Source organism: Oreochromis aureus, linkage group 3 (genome assembly GCF_013358895.1).
Source record: "Oreochromis aureus strain Israel breed Guangdong linkage group 3, ZZ_aureus, whole genome shotgun sequence".
NCBI classification, from domain to species: domain Eukaryota; kingdom Metazoa; phylum Chordata; class Actinopteri; order Cichliformes; family Cichlidae; genus Oreochromis; species Oreochromis aureus.
The window spans coordinates 61,351,440-61,375,597 of NC_052944.1; the positions used below are offsets into that span (position 1 = coordinate 61,351,440).

The 24,158-nt window shown below is 41.4% G+C and overlaps 1 protein-coding gene and 2 long non-coding RNA genes across 3 annotated transcripts; 2 read left to right on the forward strand and 1 right to left on the reverse strand.

The window, feature by feature from the left end:
* The first annotated feature begins 2,999 nt into the window (after window positions 1-2,999).
* LOC120436174 lies at window positions 3,000-18,029 on the forward strand. Its single transcript, XR_005610208.1, has 4 exons — window positions 3,000-3,060; window positions 3,147-3,329; window positions 13,582-13,668; window positions 16,844-18,029. It is a non-coding gene; the product is annotated as an uncharacterized LOC120436174 (long non-coding RNA).
* On the reverse strand, window positions 5,858-12,670 carry LOC120436170. Its single transcript, XR_005610205.1, has 2 exons — window positions 11,429-12,670; window positions 5,858-7,938 (listed from the first exon to the last, which is right to left on the reverse strand). It is a non-coding gene; the product is annotated as an uncharacterized LOC120436170 (long non-coding RNA).
* Window positions 18,030-20,911: 2,882 nt separating the features above from the next.
* LOC116333627 (coxsackievirus and adenovirus receptor homolog) lies at window positions 20,912-23,860 on the forward strand. Its single transcript, XM_039606596.1, has 3 exons — window positions 20,912-21,083; window positions 22,018-22,356; window positions 22,595-23,860. The coding sequence occupies exons 1-3, from the start codon at window positions 21,026-21,028 to the stop codon at window positions 22,780-22,782; spliced, it is 585 nt and encodes a 194-aa protein (XP_039462530.1). The 5' UTR covers window positions 20,912-21,025; the 3' UTR covers window positions 22,783-23,860.
* Window positions 23,861-24,158: the final 298 nt, after the last annotated feature.

Below are 24,158 nucleotides of genomic sequence, written 5' to 3' on the forward strand. Positions count from 1 at the left end.
TGGTGCAAACGTTTCGTCGACATTATTGTGTTTGTTGGGGAGAAAACTCACAAACACACAGTACTGCACTGCAGAGTCACACTGCTAGCAATTGAAGATTTAACACAATTTGAAAAGCTGAACACATTCTGTGCTGTACAGGAGACACAGCACGAGATTGATTGACAATGTTCTACAGCCAATCAGGACGCAGAACACAATGCGCTGTAAAAAATCAAAACAGCATGCAAAATTGCACTAGAAACATCTAGTGCAGTGAGGTGAACCGTGTTATAGCGAGGGACCACTGTATGTAAAAGCATTCCAGTGTAGTGTGTTTATAGTGTATGTGTACAGAAAGGTGCAGATATGTTTAATGCTGAGTTGTGCTGTAATAGTTATCCTCAGTCAAAGAAGAGGCTGACATCCAGGGAGTAGATTGTAACAGGTGGAGTTTATTTGCTCTCAGATTGATGCTACAGGGAGATATGGCATAGTGTAGGAGGATGTGGAGGGGTGATGTGGGCTGGTTCCTGTGTATGTGTGCATGTAAATGTGTGTGGGTGTTGGTAGCTTGCAGAGAGCTTTATAAAGGGAGATGTAAGGTACCAGGATACAGCGGTGCTCCAAAAATCAGACGACAGAAATAAAAACACAAATGAATCTCTGATTCATGAAGCTCCACATAAAACAGACTGTCAGTCTGAGCCACAGCCGCTTTGTGGTTCATGGTTCGATATCTGGCTGCTCCAGTTTGCATACCAGAGTATCTTTTTGCAAGATACTGGAGGACATCAAGTAGCTCTACTGTGTTCATCAGGGTGTGAAGGAGTGGGAGTGAGAATGAATAGGTGAAACGATCCAACAAGAACTGTGAGTACTTAAATAACCCAAATGGCTGTGACACAGGCATTTATATATAGAAGGAGAAAAATACAGAGAGGAAGCGGACGTGCTTTATTTGCTGTCACTGATAACAGATGAGAAAGGGCAGATTACTGAGAGGAACAAACAAGAAAATGTTTCTGCTTCGTCTGTTCTGTGAGTAAATTCTCTCTGGTTGTTTGAGTGTCTGTATTTTAGTCGGGTTATTATTGGAGAAGACAAGAGAAATTTAGATTGGACTGAATTTATCTTAAGAGCATCATGAGAACACAGAGCAGGTCTACAGAGGGACTCATACCATGTTACACAGTAAGAAGGAATCTCGTAGAAAATGTGGATTTACTTGAAATGTGCAGACATGTTACACTCAGTCAGTTGTGGGTATGTTTGGTAACAAACTGATTGCAGAGGTTTAAAGTGATTGGTGAGTGTATGCAATAATAAATAAGCAATAAAACAAAAGTGAAAGGCTAAATGATTGAGGATTGAAGGGTTGCCATTGTTGATATATACTAACTGACCTCTATATTAGGTACGCCTGCTAAATCACTTGTTAGTAGAAATATCATCACCCATAACCAGATGGCTGCCCCGGCCTGAGCCTGGTTTCACTGGAGGTTTCTTCCTGTTAAAACAAAGTTTTTAACCCCAACTGTTTCCAACTGCTTGCTCATAGGTTACTGATTGCTCTCGGTTATTGTAGCGTCTTTACCTTACAACATCAAGCACCTCTTGTGAGGTTAGAACAGAATAATCTCACCAATCAGTCAAGTTGTGGCTCAGTCTGTGTGTGCTGTCTGTTAAACAGCGTCCAGTTTACATTTACAATCAATATTCTAATTTAAGATTATTAAAATATGTCTTTATTACTGAATTATTGAATTCTGTGTTAATATGAACAAAACATTAAAGTCATTTCCAGCTTTAACACCAAAGGCTCAGGAAGTAGAGCAGGTAGTACCAGTCGGGCTGCTCCAGTCTGCACGTCACACTGCACGATATTGAACCCTGACTCACTCCTGGTAAGGAGTCATCATATCATCGTGTATTCTTTGTCCTCCCTTCCTGGGTCTGTGTCAGGTCTTGTTTAATAATGCTGTTGCCTGGTTTCCACAGCGTACGTCTTACTCATCTCCATCTTTTTCTTCCTTCATCTTGTGTTTGTAACACATCCTGTGTAAAAAAAAAACCACCACTTGTGTTGAGTTTAATGTTCCTTAGTTACCTTTAGAAAAACAAAACTGCTTTCCTCTCACTGACTCAATGAACTATTTTATTTCTCTTCAGTTCTGATCTCAGTGCTGAGCTGCACAACAAACCAAGGTCAGTAACCTTAGTTATTTATTACATTTTTAAATAGTTTTGTTTTTTCAAATACGTTAAATTGTCAAGATTGATATGCGTTGCTTTAGTGGAAGTTTCCAAAGTAAAATTGCTGGAAGTAGCTAAATGAATTTAAAGGGTTCACAATCTGACAGCTGCTCTCGTAGCCCTCACAACACAAATGTGCTTTCACTTTTTGATTTTCCTTGAATAAGTTTGTGATATTATTAATTATTTTAAGACATTGTCATTGATCATCTTAATTTTATTTTAACACTTCACAGCTCGTCTGACTGTGAGTCCCAGCAGCTCTCAGCTCTATAAAGGAGACTCTGTGTCTCTGAGCTGTGAGGAGGACGACAGCTCTGCTGGATGGACTCTGAGGAGAAACACAAGTAAAAAACAGAGGACTCAGTGTGGAGTCGACTGGGGAAAAAAGCATAGCTCTTCCTGTAAAATCACCGATCTCTTTACATGGGACAGTGGAGTTTACTGGTGTGAGTCCAGAGAGGGTCCCATCAGTAACATGGTTAACCTGACAGTCACTGGTAAGCTGAGTGTGTGGAGTTAGTGTTGATGAAGCTGTGTGTAAATGGATGAAATGCTGTAGTTTGTCTCTGTGTTGAGGTGGATCAGTGATCCTGCAGAGTCCTGTCCTCCCTGTGATGGAGGGAGATGACGTCACTCTGCTCTGTAAAACAAAGACCACTCCCTCCAACCTCCCAGCTGCTTTCTATAAAGATGGCTCCCTCATCAGGAAGCAGCCTACAGGTCACATGACCATCCAGCATGTTTCCAGGTCTGATGAAGGCCTCTACAAGTGTGACATCAGCGGTCATGGAGAGTCTCCATCCAGCTGGATCACTGTCACAGGTGACACACTCACCTGTCTGTGTTTCTGCAGCTTTCAACATTCACAATGTGACGACAACTTAATGACTGTGTTTGCTTTATTATAGACAAACACACCACCACACCTCCACCTACATCCACACCTCCACCTACATCAGCCTCTATTACTACAAGCACTCCTGCTTATTCTTCGTTCCTTCTCTGTGTGTTATTTCCTGTTGGAGCAGTCTGTGTTTTGGTTCTACTGGTGTTACTGGTTCTGAGACAACATTTTCAGAGGAAACTTGAAGGTAAGACTCAGAATTATTACTTGATAACATCATGGAAATTGCATTATCATATTATTTATAAACAAGGTGTTTGCAAATAAAAACAACTGTTTTCTTGAATTAAGTCCTCATCAATACTTTTGGTACATTTGGGGGGAAAAGGTGAAGATGGCATTACATACAGTGATTTCAACATATCACATCACCAATAACACTGATCAAATGGATCAGGGGTAGTGTTTTCCTGTCTGTTTCTAGATGTACAATATTCTTATATGTGAGTTTAAAAAAATATAAAAATTACTGTTTTAAGGCTAAGACTTGGTTTAAGATTAAAGATTTTCATGCAAACAAACAATTTTGATTACATTCAGTGCTTTTACACAAAAAAGTCAGCAGACATTTTTAGTTTGCTACGATACAATAACCCCAGCGGAGGTGAGGGTGTTGTTGAAATGCTACTATGCAAATACCCTGACTGAAGCGGTTATATGAATAGGATAAGGGACCTATGGAATCTTCAATACTCAACAACCGGCCAATAACCTGACCACATGGAAGCTCCTCTCAGACATCCTAACAGCTAAGTTGAAGAGGCACATGGGTCAATACATGAATGGGGCACAGAAAGGGATTGGCAAGAATACCAGAGGTGCAAAACACCAGCTACTGTTAGACCGAGCAGTCAGCCAAGACTGCAAGACTAGGCTGACCAACCTGTGCACTGCCTGGATTGATTACAAGAAGGCCTATGACTCAATGCCCCACACCTGGATCCTGGAATGCCTGGAACTATACAAGGTCAAATGGGGCCTTAGAGCCTTCTTCTGGAACTCAATGGGGATGTGGAAAACAACACTAGAGGCCAACATCAAGCCCATAGAACAAGTCACAATCAAGTGCGGGATCTACCAAGGAACCACCTCAGTGAGATCATTGACAAGACTGGCTATGGATTACACTACGAAATTGAGCAGTTGTCAGCCACCTTCTGTACATAGATCACATCAAGCTGTACGCCAAGATTGAACAAGACAATTATTCAGTGATCCACACCACCAGGATATGCATCAATGACACTGAAATGTTGTTCGGACTGGAGAAATATAGTCGGATGAAAACAAAGAGAGGGAAGGTAGTCAGAACCAAGGGGATTGAACTACCAGAAGGCAACATTGCAGATACTGAGGACAGATACAAGTACCTGGGGATCCCACAGGCAAATGGGAACCATGAAGAGGCTGCTAGGAAAGCTGCAACCACCAAGTACCTGCAGAGGGTCAGGCAAGTCCTGAGGAGTCAGCTGAACGGTAAGAACAAGACCCGGGCTATCAACACCTACGCCCTGCGCGTGATCAGGTACCCTGCTGGGGTAATAGGCTGGCCAAAGGAGGAGGTAGAAGCCACTGACATAAAGACAAGAAAGCTCCTGACCATGCATGGAGGGTTTCACCCTAAGTCCAGCACCCTGAGGCTGTACGCTAAGCGGAAGGAAGGGGGCCGGGGACTGGTGAGTGTCAGCACCACAGTCCAGGATGAGACAAGGAACATCCACGAATACATCACGAAGATGGCCCCAAGTGACAGCGTGCTCAGTGAATACCTCAGGCAGCAGAAACCCAAGAAAGAGGAGGAAGGCGAGGAACCATCATGGAAGGACAGGCCCCTGCACGGTATGTACCACCGACAGATAGAGGAGGTGGCTGATATCCAGAAATCCTACCAGTGGCTGGACAAAGCTGGACTGAAAGACAGCACAGAGGCACTAATCATGGCAGCACAGGAACAATCACTAAGCACAAGATCCACTGAGGCTGTATGTTGGACTAATACTTGGCCACTCTTTGAATACTGTCGCCCATTGATGTCCCCATACTCAGAAAAATCCTAGATCCACTACTGGTTTGTTCACATGTTGCTGCATAGTTGAAGATCTTCATTAAACCATTGCAAAAAGGTGCAGAACATTAATTTAAAGCATGTCAAAATTCTTCTTACTTTCAACATTGGGTGAATGTAAGACAGAAATCAGTCTTTAACACACCGAGACAAGTTTCACACCTAAAGCCAAGTGAGAACCAGCATTTAACAAATTTCACAATATTAATGGTGTTGTGTGTTTTAAATTGTGCATGTAAAACCTCAGCAACTACTTCCTCCTGTTGTTTCCTCTGAACACGTCTGTAGATAATCTTCACAGTGTTGATGATAGTGTCTGTATAGTCTATACAGTGTGGGTTGTTCTTCCGCTGTTAATTGTGAATGACAAAAAAAGAAACAAAAAACAAGCAGTTGGTGTTTCTATGTAACAAACTAAATGACCACAGACACACTTCTGAAAGATGCCGAATCTTCTTATAATGATTCATGGGAAATAATAGTGTTTCTTTTTTTAAACACAAAGCCTATATACTGACTGAACCTTTACATTAATGCTGTCATGTTCTCTCTATGTGTTTCATTGTATTTGTGACCCACCTGCAGTCTAAACATAAGTGAGAAGAGTGTTGTGGAAAATTTAACAATAACCTGCAACACACCCAGTGAGCTTGATTTGAAGTGGGTTTAATAAACACACTGCAATGTGGAGAGAGCATCCCAGTGAAACACCAGGACCGTCTCTGCCTTGTGGCCATCGCCCTTACATCTTATATACAGACACACAGACAAATAGGATCCCTCAAACTCTTACATGTCTTACCCCCCTCTCACGGGGGGGCTATACCTCCTCCCTCACAGAGAGAATTATGACCTTGTTTTCTGCTCGGACATTACCGAAAGATTTACATCCCTGATAAGCAGAAGGAGTCTCACTATCTGTTTAATGTCTCCCATTACAATGGCCTCACTGTGTTAACTTTCCGCATGCATGCAAACTAGTGACAGGAGTGCTTTTACTATAGTAAAGTGAGAAAGTGATATAACTATAACTAATGTGATATAATTAAATATGTGATTAATACATGAGAAAAAAAATCTGCCACCAAATTCCACCCTTTGTGATACCACAATTAAGAATTAAAAATAATTAGTTAAGAATCACATAAAAACACATGGAGATTTCTTTTCTAACTACTGAACATCAGCACCATTGTGTACTCAAAGAATTCACAATGTGCATCTTCCCTATAGTCAGAAGGAAACAACAAATTCACATTTTATGGTCATCTTCTCTCCATCTGAGTCTCCACCCATTGTTTGAAGGATGGCAGTTATATCATAAAATAAAACACAATATGAGATCATGTATAGAAATGAAACAGTGTTCGTTTTTCATCTGCAAAGAAAACTTCAACCTTAGTTACATCAAGCTGCTCTCTCATAAGAACCCGTTGTTAAGATGAGGAAGTTTTTCAGTGTGTGATATATTTTCCCACTTTATCATTAAGTCTCCCAATTTATTAACTGTTTCTATAAAAGACCCTCTTCCCCAGTGTTATTAGGGATTGAGGCACACATGCCTCATCGAACATCACACTCTCCTTTGTGCCATTTGCTTTGCCCTGTCCAGATGTTTGCCATCAAGGACAGTGAATATGTCTGAACCTGTAGGTAAATTAATACCACAAACACATACTAACACTGATGTTAGTGCTTCTCGAGTTTTAGAGTAAAACCCAAAAGTAGCCATAAATTTCCACACAGCCAACATGTATCAAACACTTCTGAGCTACATTTTACAACAGTCTCTCTTTCTATGCATTGTACTGTACTCTTTACTATTGTGGGGCCATCGGCCTGTTTAAAAGGTGTAAACCCTCTCAAGGGTATTTACAATAATCTTTACTGTGCCCACATCAGTGATTGGGGAAACCAAAACAACCACATTTAACTCTGGAAGAACAACCTCCTGCTTTAGGTGCTTCCAGCATGTTTGAGGCCGATCAAAATCCCTCAATGAAATGTGATGAACCCCAAATCCTACCTTTACGGTGTCAAAATTGAGTACACATGTCAAAAGAACTCACAACTGTTGTTATTATGTTTACTCAGACAATGAGGGCCTTATGCACTTATGCATCAGGAACTGACATGCTAGATAATCAGTCTACCTACCCTACAAAATGCGCACAAGTTGCTGTAAATCTTGCATGCTATAATTACTCCAATCACTTCTACTCAGGCTCAGGACTCTAACAGAGTTTGTGATGTTCGGAGAGTCATGTAAATGCATATCATTTATATGATTATTAATGTCACACCAACGACCTCCTTAACTTAAAAACATACTAAGCTTTCCAGGGAAATTGATTGGCAGTTTAAGCAGGTGTTATCTGCATTCATTCGCTGATCCCTCTTGGGTGGCTCAGAGTCTCAGTCTGCAGTCGTTGAGTTGGAGCTTGGCACACCCTTATTGGAGGAGGGTGCTCTTTTCACCCCTCACCCTCTCATTCCAACGCAGCTTTATGGTTATTGCTGTGATTCTGGAATCTTCTCATGATGACTAGTAGGGCCCCAAACCGCACAATCTTTGACCTCAACCACTGCCTGGGCTGTCAGCTTTGCTGTGAATGGTCCCAGCTTCTCGCTGGGTTTCTGAAGACTTCTGATCAGCACCCAGTGTCAGTCTGGAGATTCCACCCTTGGGATGATTTCTTCCGGCAATACTCTGGCTGCTGCACCTGTATCTCTTTACAAGAAGGAAAAACTTCTAACCATTTGGAAAACATATCAACCATCATCAAATAACATTTTCCTTTCAGTTCAGTGAAGTTTACTGTAAGGTTATCAAAAGCTTATCTGAACATGGACTTAACCCCCCTGTAGATGTTTAATACCTGTACATGAACTGTTATCCCACAAATCACAGTAAAAAGCCATGGACTTTTTCATGGAAAACATAGAAAGCATTGTTTCATGTTAAACCTGGAATCCCTCCTTTTGACACATGGTCTCTCCCATGAGTCAACTCATCAGAACTAGGAGAATAACAAAAGAAAATGGTTAATTAGATCATTTCTCAGACAACATCAGGGCTTCTCCTCCAGAGTAATTTTGCTCCAGCCATGTAAACCCCGTGTTAGAGAATAAAATTAATATTCATGTCATTTTAAGTCGGTCTAACACAGCTCTGCCTGGAGCTCGCATCCACACCACAATTACATAGAAAGTAAAATCGGTGAGCAAATACAAACTTCACACATTAGCATACAACTGTAGGGTCATAGGAGCAATAAGGCATCCTACACCACAGACACAAGTGTGCCATGTGCAGTTTATTTCCCCATATAATTAAAAACACTACTGTTGTCATAATTTACCCAAATCATGAATCACCCCATTTGTTTAATCAAAACTACAGTAACCAGTGACTTTTCTTTTCTCACTTGTTTTCACACTATGAGCTCAACAGTAAGATGTTCTGTAATCACTGCACAACCTGTTTCATTTCACTGATGTCTGTCAGTGTCTGTGCTGAATCCTCCACCAGCACCCTTAGAGAGAAATAAACATTAGCAAAACATATGAAGCATCCTGGAGGTTTTTCCTGGATCAACAGATTCCAGAGGTGCTGCAAAAAGATTAACACTCTGCTGTAAAAGAAGTAATGCTGGTTTCAAACACAGTATGTTTGACACTGTATTCACATTTTCTCAACAACATAGTGTAATTGCATAACCAACATAGAACCTGTAATCACAGTTGCCTTCACACATAAACCCAGTAATCCTGTGAGGGGAAAGAAAAAAATTACAGTTGGGTGTCTTACTGTAAACCACAGAATCAGATCACATGATGAACTCTCTGCTGTAGAAAAGAGAATGTAAATGTTAGCGCCACACAGGTGTATACACACTTTCTCACAGTGACCTCTGCATTTGGCAATACTAGGTCATAATAACACTCCACTGGTAAATTCACAGACACAGAAAGTGGCATTTAAAAGGTTAAATCAGCAGAACCTCGGATGTTGCTGTCATCTTTCCACTGCTTTAAAAACAGAGAAACGCACATAGATACATCCACCCTGTCGTCATGTGAAGGTGCAACCTCACTGCTTTTAGCATTTATCCACCTCAATTAAATCTATGGTCAGAGCTTTGTTTGTTTGTTTGTTTGTTTGTGTTTTGATTAAAATTTTGTTTCCTAATGAAGTCAGGATGAAATTTTCCAACAATACAGTGTGTTACTATAACTAACAAGCAGCCAGTAAAAACAGTTTCTTTCACACAAAATCAGTAAAACAGAAAAGCAGCAGCTTAAGGGTTATGTCTGCATGGCCCGCCCACACTCATGTGAACCTACAGTCGCTCCTCCTCTGATCTCTGTCCTTCTGCTTCTGCTTCTACATTTACCCTTTTTTCACTGTTTGGGTGGGTTAAGCATTAGAAGTGACTAATCCTAAAATAGTTAGTCTTTTCAATTTCAAGTCAGTCACATTTAGTCCACATCATCAGTCCAGCCACAGTCCTCTGCATTTGCATTTATACCAATCACATGCATTCATCTAGTCACATGCATTCATAACGATCATTGCTGACAGTGGAAAACTGCGCACAAATTTTAATATCCACTGACAGCAATATTTCGTCATTCCAAAAACACAACAATTCTTATTGCTTTTGAAGTGGATTGAATCGGTACAATCCTTTTAAACACAGGATTTACCATCTGATATGGTCAGCGTCCTATTTAGGTGAATTTTCTCAGAATCCAATTGTAATCTAGAGAAGTTCACCTTATATTTGCTCTCAATTAAAGTATTTTATAGCGCTTTTGCTCCCCATCTTGCAGGCCTGCTTTTAAATCATCAACACACAAAATATCACGCCCAGAGGGATGATACCTGGCAGGTTTTTTGCTAAGTGCACTGTTACAAAAAAGAAACAACAACACCAAAATTAGGCCCGGTTCCGGGCATGTCTAAGTGTAAAAGAACACAAGCAAACAAAAAAAAAACAAAAAAACAGTCTTTCTCTTAGAAAAAGAAAAACAACCCAAACCTAACTGGCAGAATCAGCCTGGTACTAAAACAAAACAAAAAAAAAACAAATCTGTCAGAAATCACAAGAAATATTTTGCTTTCTGGTGACACAACATGCTGTAGGGATTAGAACCTGCATGCAGTGCTGCAGTTACTGCTTCTGTTCATGTTCCCCACATCCCATTTACTGGTTGCCCACAAGTGTCCAGAATATCACACAATTCTGGAAAGTCTGGGGACAACAAACATACACACACCACCCGCTAAATAAACAGAGAAATTTCCGCCCTTTTATTAGCAGCTGCACAGTTCACACAACACAAATGTTCACCATTTAAAGCTTCCTAAACACTTCATATCAATGTTTTATCACAGGAATGTGAATTTCTTCCCAGGTCTGTGCTTTTTCACTTATTTTTCATTTTCACAGACCCAATCATTTCATTTAGCTTTTCTCCTTTTTTTTCTCCAAAAGTAAACGTGTAACATGTCATCATGTATTTCACAAAACAAGTCTGTTCTCATGTAATCAGAGTGTGTATCTGGGTGCAAGCTTCACCCATACATCAGAAACAGGAAACTCAACCCTCTGCTACATCTTATTCACTTGTTTTAATAATCCAGTAACCTTTTCCTGATCTAGTAAATGGTAAATGGACTGATTCTTATATAGCGCTTTTCTACTCTCCCGGAGTGGTCAAAGTGTAACAATCAACTAATTTGCATATCAGCTCATAACCCACTAAGTTGACAGGACAACAGAAATGCACATTCAAAATATTATCACAAAAGAGAATTTCCTTCATACAGTAAATTACTTGTGCTGCACCAATCAAGCAGAAAACATCTCACGATTCACTATATTAACAACTACATTTATTGTCTGATCACTGGTTGGTCAAACCAGAATCTTTTTTCCCTTTCACAAAAGTTAAACTGTTGTCCTGCAACCTGGAGAGTTAATTGTCAGCAGTGGATACACTCAGCATTTGATAACAAGTGTCTGTTAAATTTACACTATTTTAACACTGACGACAGATAACAAGCTGATCTTTATTGCATGAGTGCGTGTGCTAGTAGGCAGGTTTAATACATGTGTGTGCAGTGGAGCTGCAGATTCAGCAGGGCATGTCCTTAAAGCTGCCTTTCCTTCACATTTCTCTGTTGTGTGTTTGTGTGCGTTTTATTTTTTTACCTTTGTTGCAATCCTACGGACTCTTTATCAACCTCCACAAGACAGCCGGCCACAGTTTTCCAACCCAATTTTCATGTGTTCTCACATTAACAACAACAGACTTCATTTGTCCTCCATGCTCTCTTCTCACAGCTCCTCACAGCTTCTGTCTCTCTCCCACATCTGCAGCAGTTCACAGTTGTGGCGTATCGTCTTCAGCTTTGCCTTTTGTCTTTCACGCTTTTCAGTCTCTGCCTTTGCCATTTCAACTCCTAGTATGGCAAATGTGAAACTCAGTCTTCTCAAGTCCATTCACACACAATGATGTCGCAGGTGAACCTCCCAGCTTGTGATCATGAGCGCATGCTTCCATGGTATTTATACATGCTGCTGAACCCTTTAAGGTTTAGGGTTTAGGGCAGTGTTGCTGTGTGTTCACATTGTTGACTCTTGAAGTCGACGCTGTTGCTCTTGAACTGCATTTTGTCTTCAGGGAGAGATTGATTGTCCTCGAAGCTTGTTCTTCATCGTAAGATGTACATGAAGTGAAGCTGTGTAATATTCAGCCAAAACACGGCTGGGTGTAGTTCCAATTATGTTAAGGTATCATTTTGCTCCGGCCGCTGTGCTTGTGGAGGACGTTGATCCAATTCCGTAGCCACCTGTAAAAACACACTTGGAGTTTTCAACCAGACCACGTAGAGGAATGCCTCCCACGGCTCTAGCCGTTTTGCTGAGCTCAGCTTTCTTTGTACGAACATTGCGTCCGCTGTTCGGCCTTTCTGCCTTTGTTCACTGGTACAAAAGTGCTAAAATACCATACACTAGAACGCTCAAGTTATTGAACTTCTAAGATCCTGCACTTACTACCGCAACAAGGTGCAATTTCTCACACTAGGATACCCAAATTCGTTGAGTTTCTAGGACCCTGCATCTACTTGTTGCAATAATAAGGAACCGAGGCTTTTCTCGTCAGTCTGGTTAAAACCCTGCTCAAATCAAAGCAGCTCACCGTTGCAAATCCTTTTTGAAAACAATGGTGGGACTGAGGCAATTTTACCTCAGGATGGCCAGTCACCGCGTGCCTGCTATTCAGCGAAACTCACCAGAGGAATCCTGCCGCACAACGCCAAATTGTTGTGGAAAATTTAACAATAACCTGCAACACACCCAGTGAGCTTGATTTGAAGTGGGTTTAATAAACACATTGCAATGTGGAGAGAGCATCCCAGTGAAACACCAGGATCATCTCTGAATTGTGGCCACCGCAGTTACATCTTATATACAGAGACACAGACAAAGAACATTCCACAAACTCTTACATGTCTTACCCCCTCTCACGGGGGCTATACCTCCTCCCTCACAGAGAAATTATGACCTTGTTTTCTGCTTAGCCTTCACCTAAGCATTTACATCCCTGATAAGCAGAAGGAGTCTCACTATCTGTTTAATGTCTCCCATTACAACGGCCTCACTGTGTTAACTTTCCGCATGCATGCAAACTAGTGACAGGAGTGCTTTTGCTATAGTAAAGTGAGAAAGTGATATAACTATAACTAATGTGATATAATTAAATATGTGATTAATATATGAGAAAAGAAATCTGCCACCACAAGAGACAGCATGAGTTTTAAACAAACAGACATCAGAACAAACAGGCGCTTTATTCATAGGAAATTAAGTCCACTTATCTAGATGTGTAGTTAGGTAACATAAGAAATGAGCAAGCTCCATGAGGGATGGTAGAAAATTATACAAATTAAGAAAATTGAAATTGCATAGATATGACTCTTTCTCCATTAAATAGACACAGTGTCAATGAAGTTCTTGAAAATCTGCATGAAAATCATTTAGTAAACTTTAAATGGATCACATGCTTTTTCTGTATGACAGAGTGCTGATGATAGTGTGTATATAGTGTAACAAAGTGTGGGTCTATGTGGTACTTTGCAGTAAAATGTGTTTTCTTCTGGTGTTAATGATGAATCACCAGAAACAACAGGTGGGTGTTTGTCTGAGACAGATGAAGCAACCACAGGGCTTCTGAGACATGTTGGCAGTTTCTAAGAAATCTTTTCATGATCGTCTTCTTTTAACACACATCCTGAATACTGACAGCACTTTTATAAGCTTCACTCTGCACTGATGACCTCTGTATGTGTTTTATTGTGCAGGCTGTGATCCAGCTACGGTCTATTTATCAGTGAGAGAAGACAACATCAATTGTCGACCAACAGACATCAGACCAAACAGACGCAGAGGTACAGCTGCTCTTTATTCAAAGGAAATCAAGTCTACTTCCATCTTCCCTGTGTAATTTAGCCTAACCATAGCTCTGCGGCTAGCTACCACATTGGTTTACAGATAAAGTAGATAGATGTACTACACTGAACCTCCTATTGTTACTAATATTAAGTTAATTTAGTTAAGTTAATGAAATACTTTTTTCACAAATCATTTATAAGCAACCTCAGCTAAACCTCATAAATCATCTATGACATCGGCGTCTGGATGTTAAACTTTATCGTAACATGTGGGTGTGGATAGTAACTCTAAAGCAGGAGTGGGGAACGCCCAGGCCTCAAGGGCCAGTGTCCTGCAGGTTTTAGATCTCACCCTCGGCCATCAAACCTGAATCAAATAATTAGTTCATTACCAGGCCTCTGGAGAACTTCAAGGCATTTTGAGGAGCTAATTTAGTCATTTAAATCAGCTGTGGTGGGGTCGGGTGGGCTGTCCTGGGCTCTGTGGGGTCAGGCAACGCTGCTGCACTGGGCCCCAGTCCAGAAGGTGCCTGGGCCCCCTTGCCCTGGTGGGTTGCAGAGTATGGGGGTGCCTACTGGGGTCAGTGGGGGTGCTGGCCCCAGGGAGGGGCCACTTGCCCCTCCCTTCCTTCCCTCCCCATCTCCAGCTGCCTCCCTATCTCCAGCTGCCTCCCTCTTCCCGCTCCACCACAATCACCCACACATGCAGGGCCTTGGGGTAAAGGTGTGTCACCAGGGTGCAGGGGAGGCACCCCCCCTCTGTCTCCTTCTGGCTGCCTCTGCCTCAATTTTATCCCACAACTTAGACATTCACATTACTCACACTCTCATTACACATACATATAGGATCTTGGGGGTGGGCACGCTAGACGGCATCCAGATGACCATCATGGTGTACAACCTCACCCCTGGCGTTGTTGCCCACCTCTCAATTTTAAATACACGTAGACATTGAGGTCTATCAGGAGGGGCTATGCGCTTACCTGCTGCTCTCTGGCAGGTAGCTCCATGTCCTCCTGGGTTTTGCACCTTAGAACACACATGCATCAACACTACAATGAGCGGTCGGAGGGAGGTTTGGAGTCTTCACACACCCCCGTTCTCTGTTGCCTGTTGGGGCGGGGGGGCTAGGAGGAGGAGTTGGCCATCTGCTTGGGGTCTGGAATGTTGGGCCTCCCTGCTGCTGCCGAGTCGGGGTGGTCTGCTTCTCCCCACCGCAGGGAAAAGGGTAACACCACCTGGGTCTGGGTGCAGTTTCCCCCTCCAGGGGCAAGGGCACCTAGACCCGGGGCTTAGAGTACGCTTGGGGAGTGTGATTGTGTGTACAGTGTCTATTTATGCCTGTCTCCACGTTGGGTGAGTGTTGAGTAATTGCATATGAGAGCATGAGGGTGGGATTGGATGTTTGTATCTGTGTGTGCCTGTTTGTCTGTGTCTATATGTCAGGTTGGGTATCAGACGCCACCTCTCTGGGGACATCTCAGGCCCTCCAAGGTATGGAGGCCTATCTCCCCCAATCACTTCCCCTGCCAGTAGCAGACGCCCTCAGACATCGGTGCGTTGGTGGTTAATAGTGTCTGGGGATGCTGCGTTCAGGTACGCTGCTCACTCCTGGTGGCTGCTTGTCGGGGCCTGGAGCCTAGGGCTCGCTCAAGCCCCTTTGGGAGTGGGGTGCCCTCGGCCTGTGGCTCGGTCACTCTGGCACAGCTGCCTGCCAGCGGAGCGCGCGGGCACATCACTGCAACCCCCATCAGCTTCAATTCCGTGGCTGCTGAGTGGCCCCTCTGGGGCTCTCCTCAGCTCTTTCTGGGATAGTGGCGCAGCTGCCCCTCTGTTGGTCTTCCTTGGTCTCCTTTGCTCTGGGGGCCTCTGGATGTCTGGAGCCTTGCTCTCCTCCATACCTGCTTCATGCCCTGGTGGATGGGGCTGTGTCTCCCCACACCCTCTAACAGATCATTACATGAAGGAACCTTTTAAATACAAGCGCGCTCATGCTCACAGGTGTACACACGGGTGCTCACACACACAAACTACAACCTTTTTGGCTCCTACCTTAAAGCACACTGTGCGCTGTCGATCTTATGTGCTGCACAATAATATTCAATATTTAGTATTTACTACTATATACACATAAAGTAGGGTGATGGCGTTGTGTTTTGTTAAAATCTCCCAATTCTTTTAATCTTTAGGCTGAAGGAAGGACAATACTCGGTGATTAAATGCTCAATCAACAATTCTTTATTTCCATACAATTCAACACTTATGAGCACAAGCCATCATGATGGGGAGACCAGAGGGTCACAGCAAGTCTCGAAATGGTGACGGGTTACTCAGCCTTTTATAGCCTCTAGTGGCCCCCACCTAGTCGTAAAAAGCCTAAACATTCACATTCTTTCTCTCTTACGGTGCCTAAGTTATGACCTCGGCTCCCTGTCTTTCTGCTCTCTGTAAAGGTGGGGGTATGGAATGCAGTCTGTCTTTTCTATTATCGACACAAGGTCCTCTGCACACAACATTCTCTTCATGATTCAGCAGTATGCAATGTCAAGAAACAGTGTAACACATTCAACAGTGTCGAATAATGCAGGTCAATCCAATAGATCTAATGATTTTCACACTCTTTTAAGTCAGAAGTATAATGCAAACTAAAACTACATACTGATCACACACTCTACACTAAGGGGTATAATATGACCTACAGCAGTATCCTAATTCAACTACTTCGATTACAGATATAAGGTAACATATGATAACATAATAATCTCACAGTTTACTATATTGCAGTTTTGTTTGCTTGTTGTCTTTGTTTCGCTCCCTCTCCACGGTCATGTCTGTCCCGTCTGTAACAACTCAAAATAAAATAAATAAATAAACAATAATAATAATAATAAAGAATTGCTCTTCTGTCCCAGCAGCTGGAGGAGAGCTTGCCCTCACTCCTCCAGCTCCCATCCACTGACTGTGCATGCTGCTGTACATTTGCAGCAGCATCTACTGCAGCCCAAACCAAACTCTCGTTCACACTAAAACCTTATTTGTGACAGTTTGGCTGCAAAACCTTTAATAAGAGTTTGTTGTTTCCTCGCTGAAGATCTGTTCTAAAAATGACCTTTACTGACATTAACCGTGAATGGACTCTTATTGTTTGAACTGTGTGTGTTTGTGTTTTCAGAGTTTCCGTCTGACCAAAATGGCATCTACCCATGAAGTAATCCACCAGTCCAACCACTGGAATCCTGTTGCTGGTCCACACAGGCGCTCAGACTAGATTTTTATATATTATGTTTGATTTTCTCATTAAACATACTCATATAACACATATTATAACTAATATTTGAATGTAATGTAATGCAGTGTATGGAAAACACTCAATAACTGGCAGGACAGTGCTGCCCTCCCCACAGCAATGATCTCTGCAGATCTCTGTAAGAAACTTTGGTCTCACTTGTTCTTCTTGTGCGGTTCTCTGGGTTTCACAAATATTATTGAAGAAAAATGTGAGTCATTGTGGCTGATTAAGATCTGAATAAAACCATAACCACTGATTAAAAGCAGCATGAGCATCACTGGAAACTTTTAAAACCTAAAGAGTTTTAAAAGATAAAGAAAAAAATCTCAGTTCATATGGTCCAACCAAGCTTTAAAAGCTAAAAACACAGTTAAGTTAAAAACAATAAGAATTGAAAAACTAAACGGCATAGAATAAAGACATGTAGGGTAGGGTGAACAAGGGGGCCTTCAACTTAGCTTTAAAAACCTCCACAGAGCATGCCTGCCTAATATGTTGAGGGATGTTGTTCCACAAAAATGAGGCACGAAAAGAAAAAGCACTTTATCCAATAGTCTTTTTTCTGACTTTAGAAACACTGTGTTGAATAAAAGTTATGCTTATGATGAGATTTGAGAAATAAATTGCTTTGTCTGTAGGGGCCACCGTAGGGTCCATTAAATCAGGCTAAATACGTACACACACTCAGGTTTATGTCAGTGTATCATCAAAAGTACAAAATATAAACGTGCATTTCTGAACCAAACTCTGTCCTGAATGTTCTCACATTAAAGAATGACTCAAACAAATATGGATCTTTATACGTTTGTTTGATTATAACTAGTGTAAAGGGTGACATATATTTGTGAAACTTCATGTGTTATTCGCCTTCATCTATGTGGCCAAACTTATTCAGACCCTTTAACTGAACAGATCAGACTGGAGGCTGCAGACGGAGCTGTAATCAGGGGTGTGTACTGAGCCCTCTCCTGTACTCACTCTACACCTACGACTGCACGGCCACTAACAACTCCAACATCATTGTGAAGTTTGCGGACGACACTACAGTGGTGGGTCTTATCACCAACGGTGATGAGACAGCCTACAGGGAGGAGGTCAGCGCCCTGACCCACTGGTGTCAAGACAACCATCTCACCCTCAACGTCGCAAAGACAAAGGAGCTGATAGTGGACTTCCGGAGGTGCAGAGGAGTACACACCCCCATCACCATCAACGGCGCCGCTGTGGAGAGAGTGAGCAGCTTCCGCTTCCTTGGTGTACATCTGGCTGAGGATCTTACGTGGTCAGTACACATAAACAAGACAGTGAAGAAGGCGCAGCAGCGCCTCTTCTTTCTCAGGAGACTGAAAAGATTTGGCATGAGCCCCGCATCCTCAGGACCTTCTATCGCTGTGCCATTGAGAGCATCCTCACTGGATGCATCACCACCTGGTATGGCAACACCACCGCTTACAACCGCAAAGCTCTCCAGAGAGTAGTGCGGTGTGCTGAACGGATAATTGGAGGTGAGCTTCCTCCTCCAAGACATCTACAGGAAGCGGTGCCTGAGGAAAGCGGGGAGGATCATCAAGGACTCCAGTCACCCCAGCCATAAACTCTTCAGACTACTTCCATCAGGAAGGAGGTTCTGCAGCATCCGGTCCCGTACCAGCAGACTGAGAGACAGCTTTTTCCACCAGGCCATCAGACTGCTGAACACGTCATAGACACCTCACCCTCACTACTGGAACTTCAACATTATGCACTCCATACTGTACATTAATGCCACTGTTTTGCACATACCTACCTCTGTATATTTTATATTTTATATATCTTATTTTATTGTTTACTCTATTTCATTTGTAAAACATGTATATACACACTCACACACACACACACACACACACACACGTGAAAAACATATTTAGTACACACATTCAGTAATGTATATACCTTTATATATGGTACATATATTTATTACTTTTAGATTAACCATTTTTATATTTTGCTTGTTGCACGTTATTGTATTTTGCACAACTCTGTTGCTTGTGAAGCTCGCACACAAGAATTTCACTCGCATGTACTGTACCAGTGTACCTGCACATGTGATGTGACAATAAAGGTGATTTGATTTGATTTGATTTAATCAAAGGTGTGTGAGGCAAAGTGATGTGTATCTGGGCTGAAGGCTGGTCAGTTAGCTTTTATTTCAGGCATATGATACAAATCAATATACACAAATACCTGCATACACAGTACCATGAAAAAGTTTTCATACCCCTTGAACGTTTACACATTTTGTTGCCTTACAAACACAAACTTAAATGTTTTTAATTGGGATTTTCTGTTATGGAGCAACACAACCATCATATAATTGTGAAATGGTGTGAAAGTGATGCGTGTTTTTCATATTTTAAGCAAATATAAATCTGAGAAGAACTGAGAATCAATGAGTCTGTAATACTAAACCTTTACAGCAGTATTTCCATGTTTTTCTGACACTGCTTTAAAGTGCTGCCTCTGCAGGTCAGGATGAGTAATGCAGCTATAAACTGTTTCTTATACAGCAGACTCTTCTCTTCACAACTTCATTATGCAAACTGTTATGTAAATGTGTGTTAGTACATCTAAAAAACTAACCCTTTCTCACATGACAGAAGAGGTTTGTATTTCCTTCGTTTGAACAGTATGTGTCACTAACTGGTGATTCTAGATCGGTCATGTATGTGAGGTAGGTGAGGTGAAAGAAAATAATCCAACATTTGAATCTATTTATTCTGAGCTGACTGAGAGTCAGGCTAAAAATAAAAGTCATCACTGCTGTCTACATCCCACCCTGTGCTGATTAAAGAGAGAGAAGGTCAGTGAGCAGGTTTTCCATCAGGTTTTCCTGCGGTTTGATTCTTGGTTCAGTTTAAAGTTTGACTTTAGTTCAGATTACACGTTTGCTCAGTGTGTTTGTTCACTGTGGACTGATTCCAGATCAGATTATTCAGGAAACAACAACAGACATCTGAAGACCTCATTTACTAGATTTAAGCTCTATGGGAGTGTCCCCCATGAGGGACATGGACCCCAAATTGATCCTCTACATTGGAGAGACTACAGTCCAAAGACTTGCAGTGAGTGAGGTTAGGTTTACTGGTGATTCTAAATTTTCCATAGGTGTGTACGAATGGTTGTCTGTCTCTGTGTTAGCCCTATGACAGGCTGATGACCTGTCCAGGGTTTATCATGCCTCTCGCTCTATGGTACTGGGTTGAGCTCCAGACCCTCACAACCCTGAAGTGAATGACTGGAAGAGGATGGATTCAGAAAATGGGGTGTTTAGTTAACATTTTGACAAATGAGTATTCAAAAGTAGAATGGAAGGAAGCGTATAATCTATAATTGTTTTTTTTTAATTTTTACTAGTGGTGGGCGAGTCGATCCAAATATTGATTATATCAATACCAAGTTGGCATCGGTATCGGATCAATACTAGCCTGGTGAGATCGATTATTTACTTTAAGTTCTGTTTTTGGCAAAGACAAAACAGCCAGGTCACCGGAATCGCCGCTCTTGTGTCGACACAGAGTAGACACGCTTTGCTACCCCCCTCCCCCAACGCCCCCCACCCCCACCCCCACCTTGTGTTTAGATGTTGAGCTGTCATGTGACGTGACTTAAACGCTTTGGGGTTGTTAAGTTGTTTACATATTATTTATATTTTTACCAGAAACAAAGGAGTCAGTTCTATTGTGCTAATATCAGATAACCAGTACTGGGTTTTTTCATTTTATTGGTGTTGTTTATGACATGTTAATGCCTGAAAGTCTAATATTTGAGAAGTTGGGGAGGCACAGTAAACATACCTCCTCTATCAGTATAATAAAAACTTGTTATTACAAGAATAAATGGAGTTGCTCTGCTAACATCTGTTTTTTGAAAAAAACTTTATTGACTGACTTTAAATGAGCCCACGCCCACTCCATCCCTCCCAGTAACTCCTACAAAGAAACATTCAAATAAGGAGCTGTTTTCAGAGTCAGTGAATAAACACATGAACAAACGGTCTAAACATCTGGAAAGTCCTGGAGGAAGAGAATGGCTGGACTCATCTGGATTCTGCTTTCTGCATACCTGCTGGGTTGTACCTCTCAAGGTAAGCTGTGATCTGTGTACCAACTTTAATCAGTCTGCATGAAGTTATAGGCTGTAATCAGTAATAAAAGTTTTAGGTGGAGTTTGTTCCTGTATCTCAAGTGTACAATTAGAATTTAACCACACAAACCTGCAGTAAGTCAAAGTTAACTAAATAAGGAATTCAGGACTTTCGGAGTTACTGACATATACACAGTCCCTCATAGACAAAGCAGACATTGATTCAAAGTGTTGAAAATGGACTTTACAATCAGCTCAGCTGAACCAAAAACCCCGAAAGAAGAAACCTAAAGTGCACAGCTGCAGACTTTTTCCATGGTTGAGACAAACGACTTCACAAATTCTAACAAAGTCAAAAACGCTCATGAGGAAGGAGGAGTATTATTATTAAGTCTAAAACCAAAAGATGCCGTTTACAATGGTAATAAAGTCAAATTAAACTCTGATTTAAATTCTTAAAGGTGTTTCTTGGTTGCGAACTTCTTTAGTTGTTCTGATAAGATGACCTTAATTAGTCCCACAGGTGGGAAATTTGTTATTTTTAATTTGTTAAAAATAAATTTGTTAATTCGTTTGATCATAGAAATGATTCTGTTTATTTAATCAGGCATCATGTTACATGTCTTCTTTGATTTGTTAGGCCTTCTGTCGAACGGGTCAGTGGATTTTTAAAAAAAATAATCAAATTGTGAATGTTTTGCTCGATTTATAAATAATCTTGTTTTTCCTTTTTTCCTGAAAAAAACACTTTTTAACAGTGAAATTAGCAAATTTAAAGGAAAATTCCCTGGATTGTCATCGAAACTCATTATATTGTCCCAAATGTTGCTACCCAAGTGTTAACTGTACTGTCCATGCGCAGCAATCCTGATGCTTTCTGTGGAAGTAAACAGCTGTTTGAAACCTTTAACCTCTCTGCTCTGTTTCTCTTTCAGACCAGGAAAATATCACAGCTGAGTCTGGACAGAACGTCACTTTGACGTGTCAAGCTCGAAACTACAGCAAAGAAACTTTGCTGTGGAGCAGAGCTGACCTGGGAGATGAATATGTCCTTTTGTATCGAGACGAGCTGTTTGTTGCAGACAACCAGCATCCATCTTTTAAGGACCGGGTGGATCTGCAGGACAAACAGATGAAGGATGGAGATGTGTCTTTGAATCTGAAGGATGTGAAGATTAATGACACTGGAACATACGAGTGTTGTGTCGTTGAGACAGGAAAATTTGGTTTAAAGCCCATCAGCAGCATCACACTGAGTGTTGTTGATCCTCCAGGTGAGTGAGTAGAGTTGAGTGTGTGTGTGATCAGAGGTGAAGCTGCTTCCTGGTTGTTGATGTTTGTTTCTAAAGATGTTGTTGATGAGACTTTGTAGAAAGCAGCTGGTCTGAGTGATGTGATCAGAGTGCAGTAGATAATGTCTGACAGCAGTTTGAAGAGGAAATGGATTCTGTTCTGTTCTTCACTCATCACCTACCTGACAGCTGACACCTCACACCTGTTTCTCACCTGCAGGATCTGTTGGACTGATCGTTGGTGTGGTAGTTGCTGCTGCCCTCGTTGTCGCTGCTGTTGCTGGATTTGTGATCTACAGAAACCATAAAAAGGCAAAAGAAGTACTTCTGTTCTCGTCCAAATATCTCAGTCCTCTTATCATTAAACAGTCTCCTGCTGTTGTTCCCACTTCCCAGCGTTGTCAGTGAACAGACACAGCAGGGAACTTCACAATGAAACTGATTTGTGAAATGTCACCGACAGTTAGGTCTTTGTTTAACTGTTGAAAACAGAGAATTTTGCTGTTTTATCATTCATTATCCAGTTATTGCTTCATCCAGATCACACCATATAATTCTGATTCTGAATCACTTTGACTAATCTCTCAGCATTATTACAATATTCTGCTCTTTACACTGGATGTCTTTGCTGCAGTGTTCAAATATTCAGCTTAGTTTTAGAACCTGTGCCTGTGCAGATATTATTTAGCAGTGACCTGCAGTTGTTCAGAAGCTCTAACTTGAACAAAAACACGGTGCTTCTGTTTTTAATGTGATAGCTGCTGATTAGAGTCTGAAACTTGAACTTGATAGACTTGAAGATTTGCTGTCAAACAGCCTGATGGAGACGACGTGGAAATCGCTTCAGTTTGTTAACAGAATAAAGTGAAATTAATTAACTGGACTGACTCAACCATCACTCTTGGTTTGTGTTCAGCAGCAGAAATGTGAATTTCAGAGATCAGAAGATTAGAATCAACAATAAGAACTTTTATACATTTTAATAATGTAATGTAAAATTTATCTCACCAGTGTAAGCTTTGTTTTGATACCGAGATTGTTTACATGGACTTTTTTTCATTTATTTTGGGTTTTTCATTTTCAAAGAGGAAACTCAAGCAGCCTGGTTGGGCTTAACAGGATAAACTTTAATCACTGAACTTTTGGAATAGGTGTTGGGATGAAACTCCGATAATTATAAATGTACCATGTGTGTTTTGGCAGTGCCAGGAGCTCTGCCATCTACTGTCATCTACAAGTATTGTATTGTACACAGGTATGAATAGACTCATGAGCCACAAAAGATTGAAGTGCAACCTGATCGACATTATTAATTTAAGGAAAATGTGAATCTAATGAGGACTTATGAACAACTGCTGTAGTCTGATCCTGTGATGTGTATCTGTCATTGCTTGTTGTTTAGTAAAAAAAATGCTTGCATGTAAAACTCATAATCACAATAAAAGAATAAAAGCAGAAATGTGAAAATCATCTTCATCACTGTTGTTTCTGTTTTGGTTTCTTTCTGAAGAAGATCTTTGTGCATTTTTTGAACATCAAATATTCATTTCATTGTGACACATCTTTACCCTGCTATAAAAATCAGGTATATAGCTATAGAAGAAGGATTACACACAGTCTGACCAGCATCAAGGCGAGTGTTTTAGATACCAAAGATCCCTTTAATAATCCCTCCCCCCATACAATATCTAATCATGCTTTGTATTATTTTTTGATCAGCAATTCTAATGATCCACAGCTGCAGGTTAACCAGCCACGCCTCCCACAAGTTTATTTCTGTTGTT

What these genes read in the sequence shown, in the direction of transcription:
- LOC116333627 (XM_039606596.1), top strand. Translation starts at nt 21,026, where the DNA reads ATGGCTGGACTCATCTGGATTCTGCTTTCTGCATACCTGCTGGGTTGT. An exon ending in GCTGGGTTGTACCTCTCAAG is followed by an intron (nt 21,084 to 22,017) that starts GTAAGCTGTGAT and finishes TTTCTCTTTCAG; the next exon opens with ACCAGGAAAATATCACAGCT. An exon ending in GAGTGTTGTTGATCCTCCAG is followed by an intron (nt 22,357 to 22,594) that starts GTGAGTGAGTAG and finishes TCTCACCTGCAG; the next exon opens with GATCTGTTGGACTGATCGTT.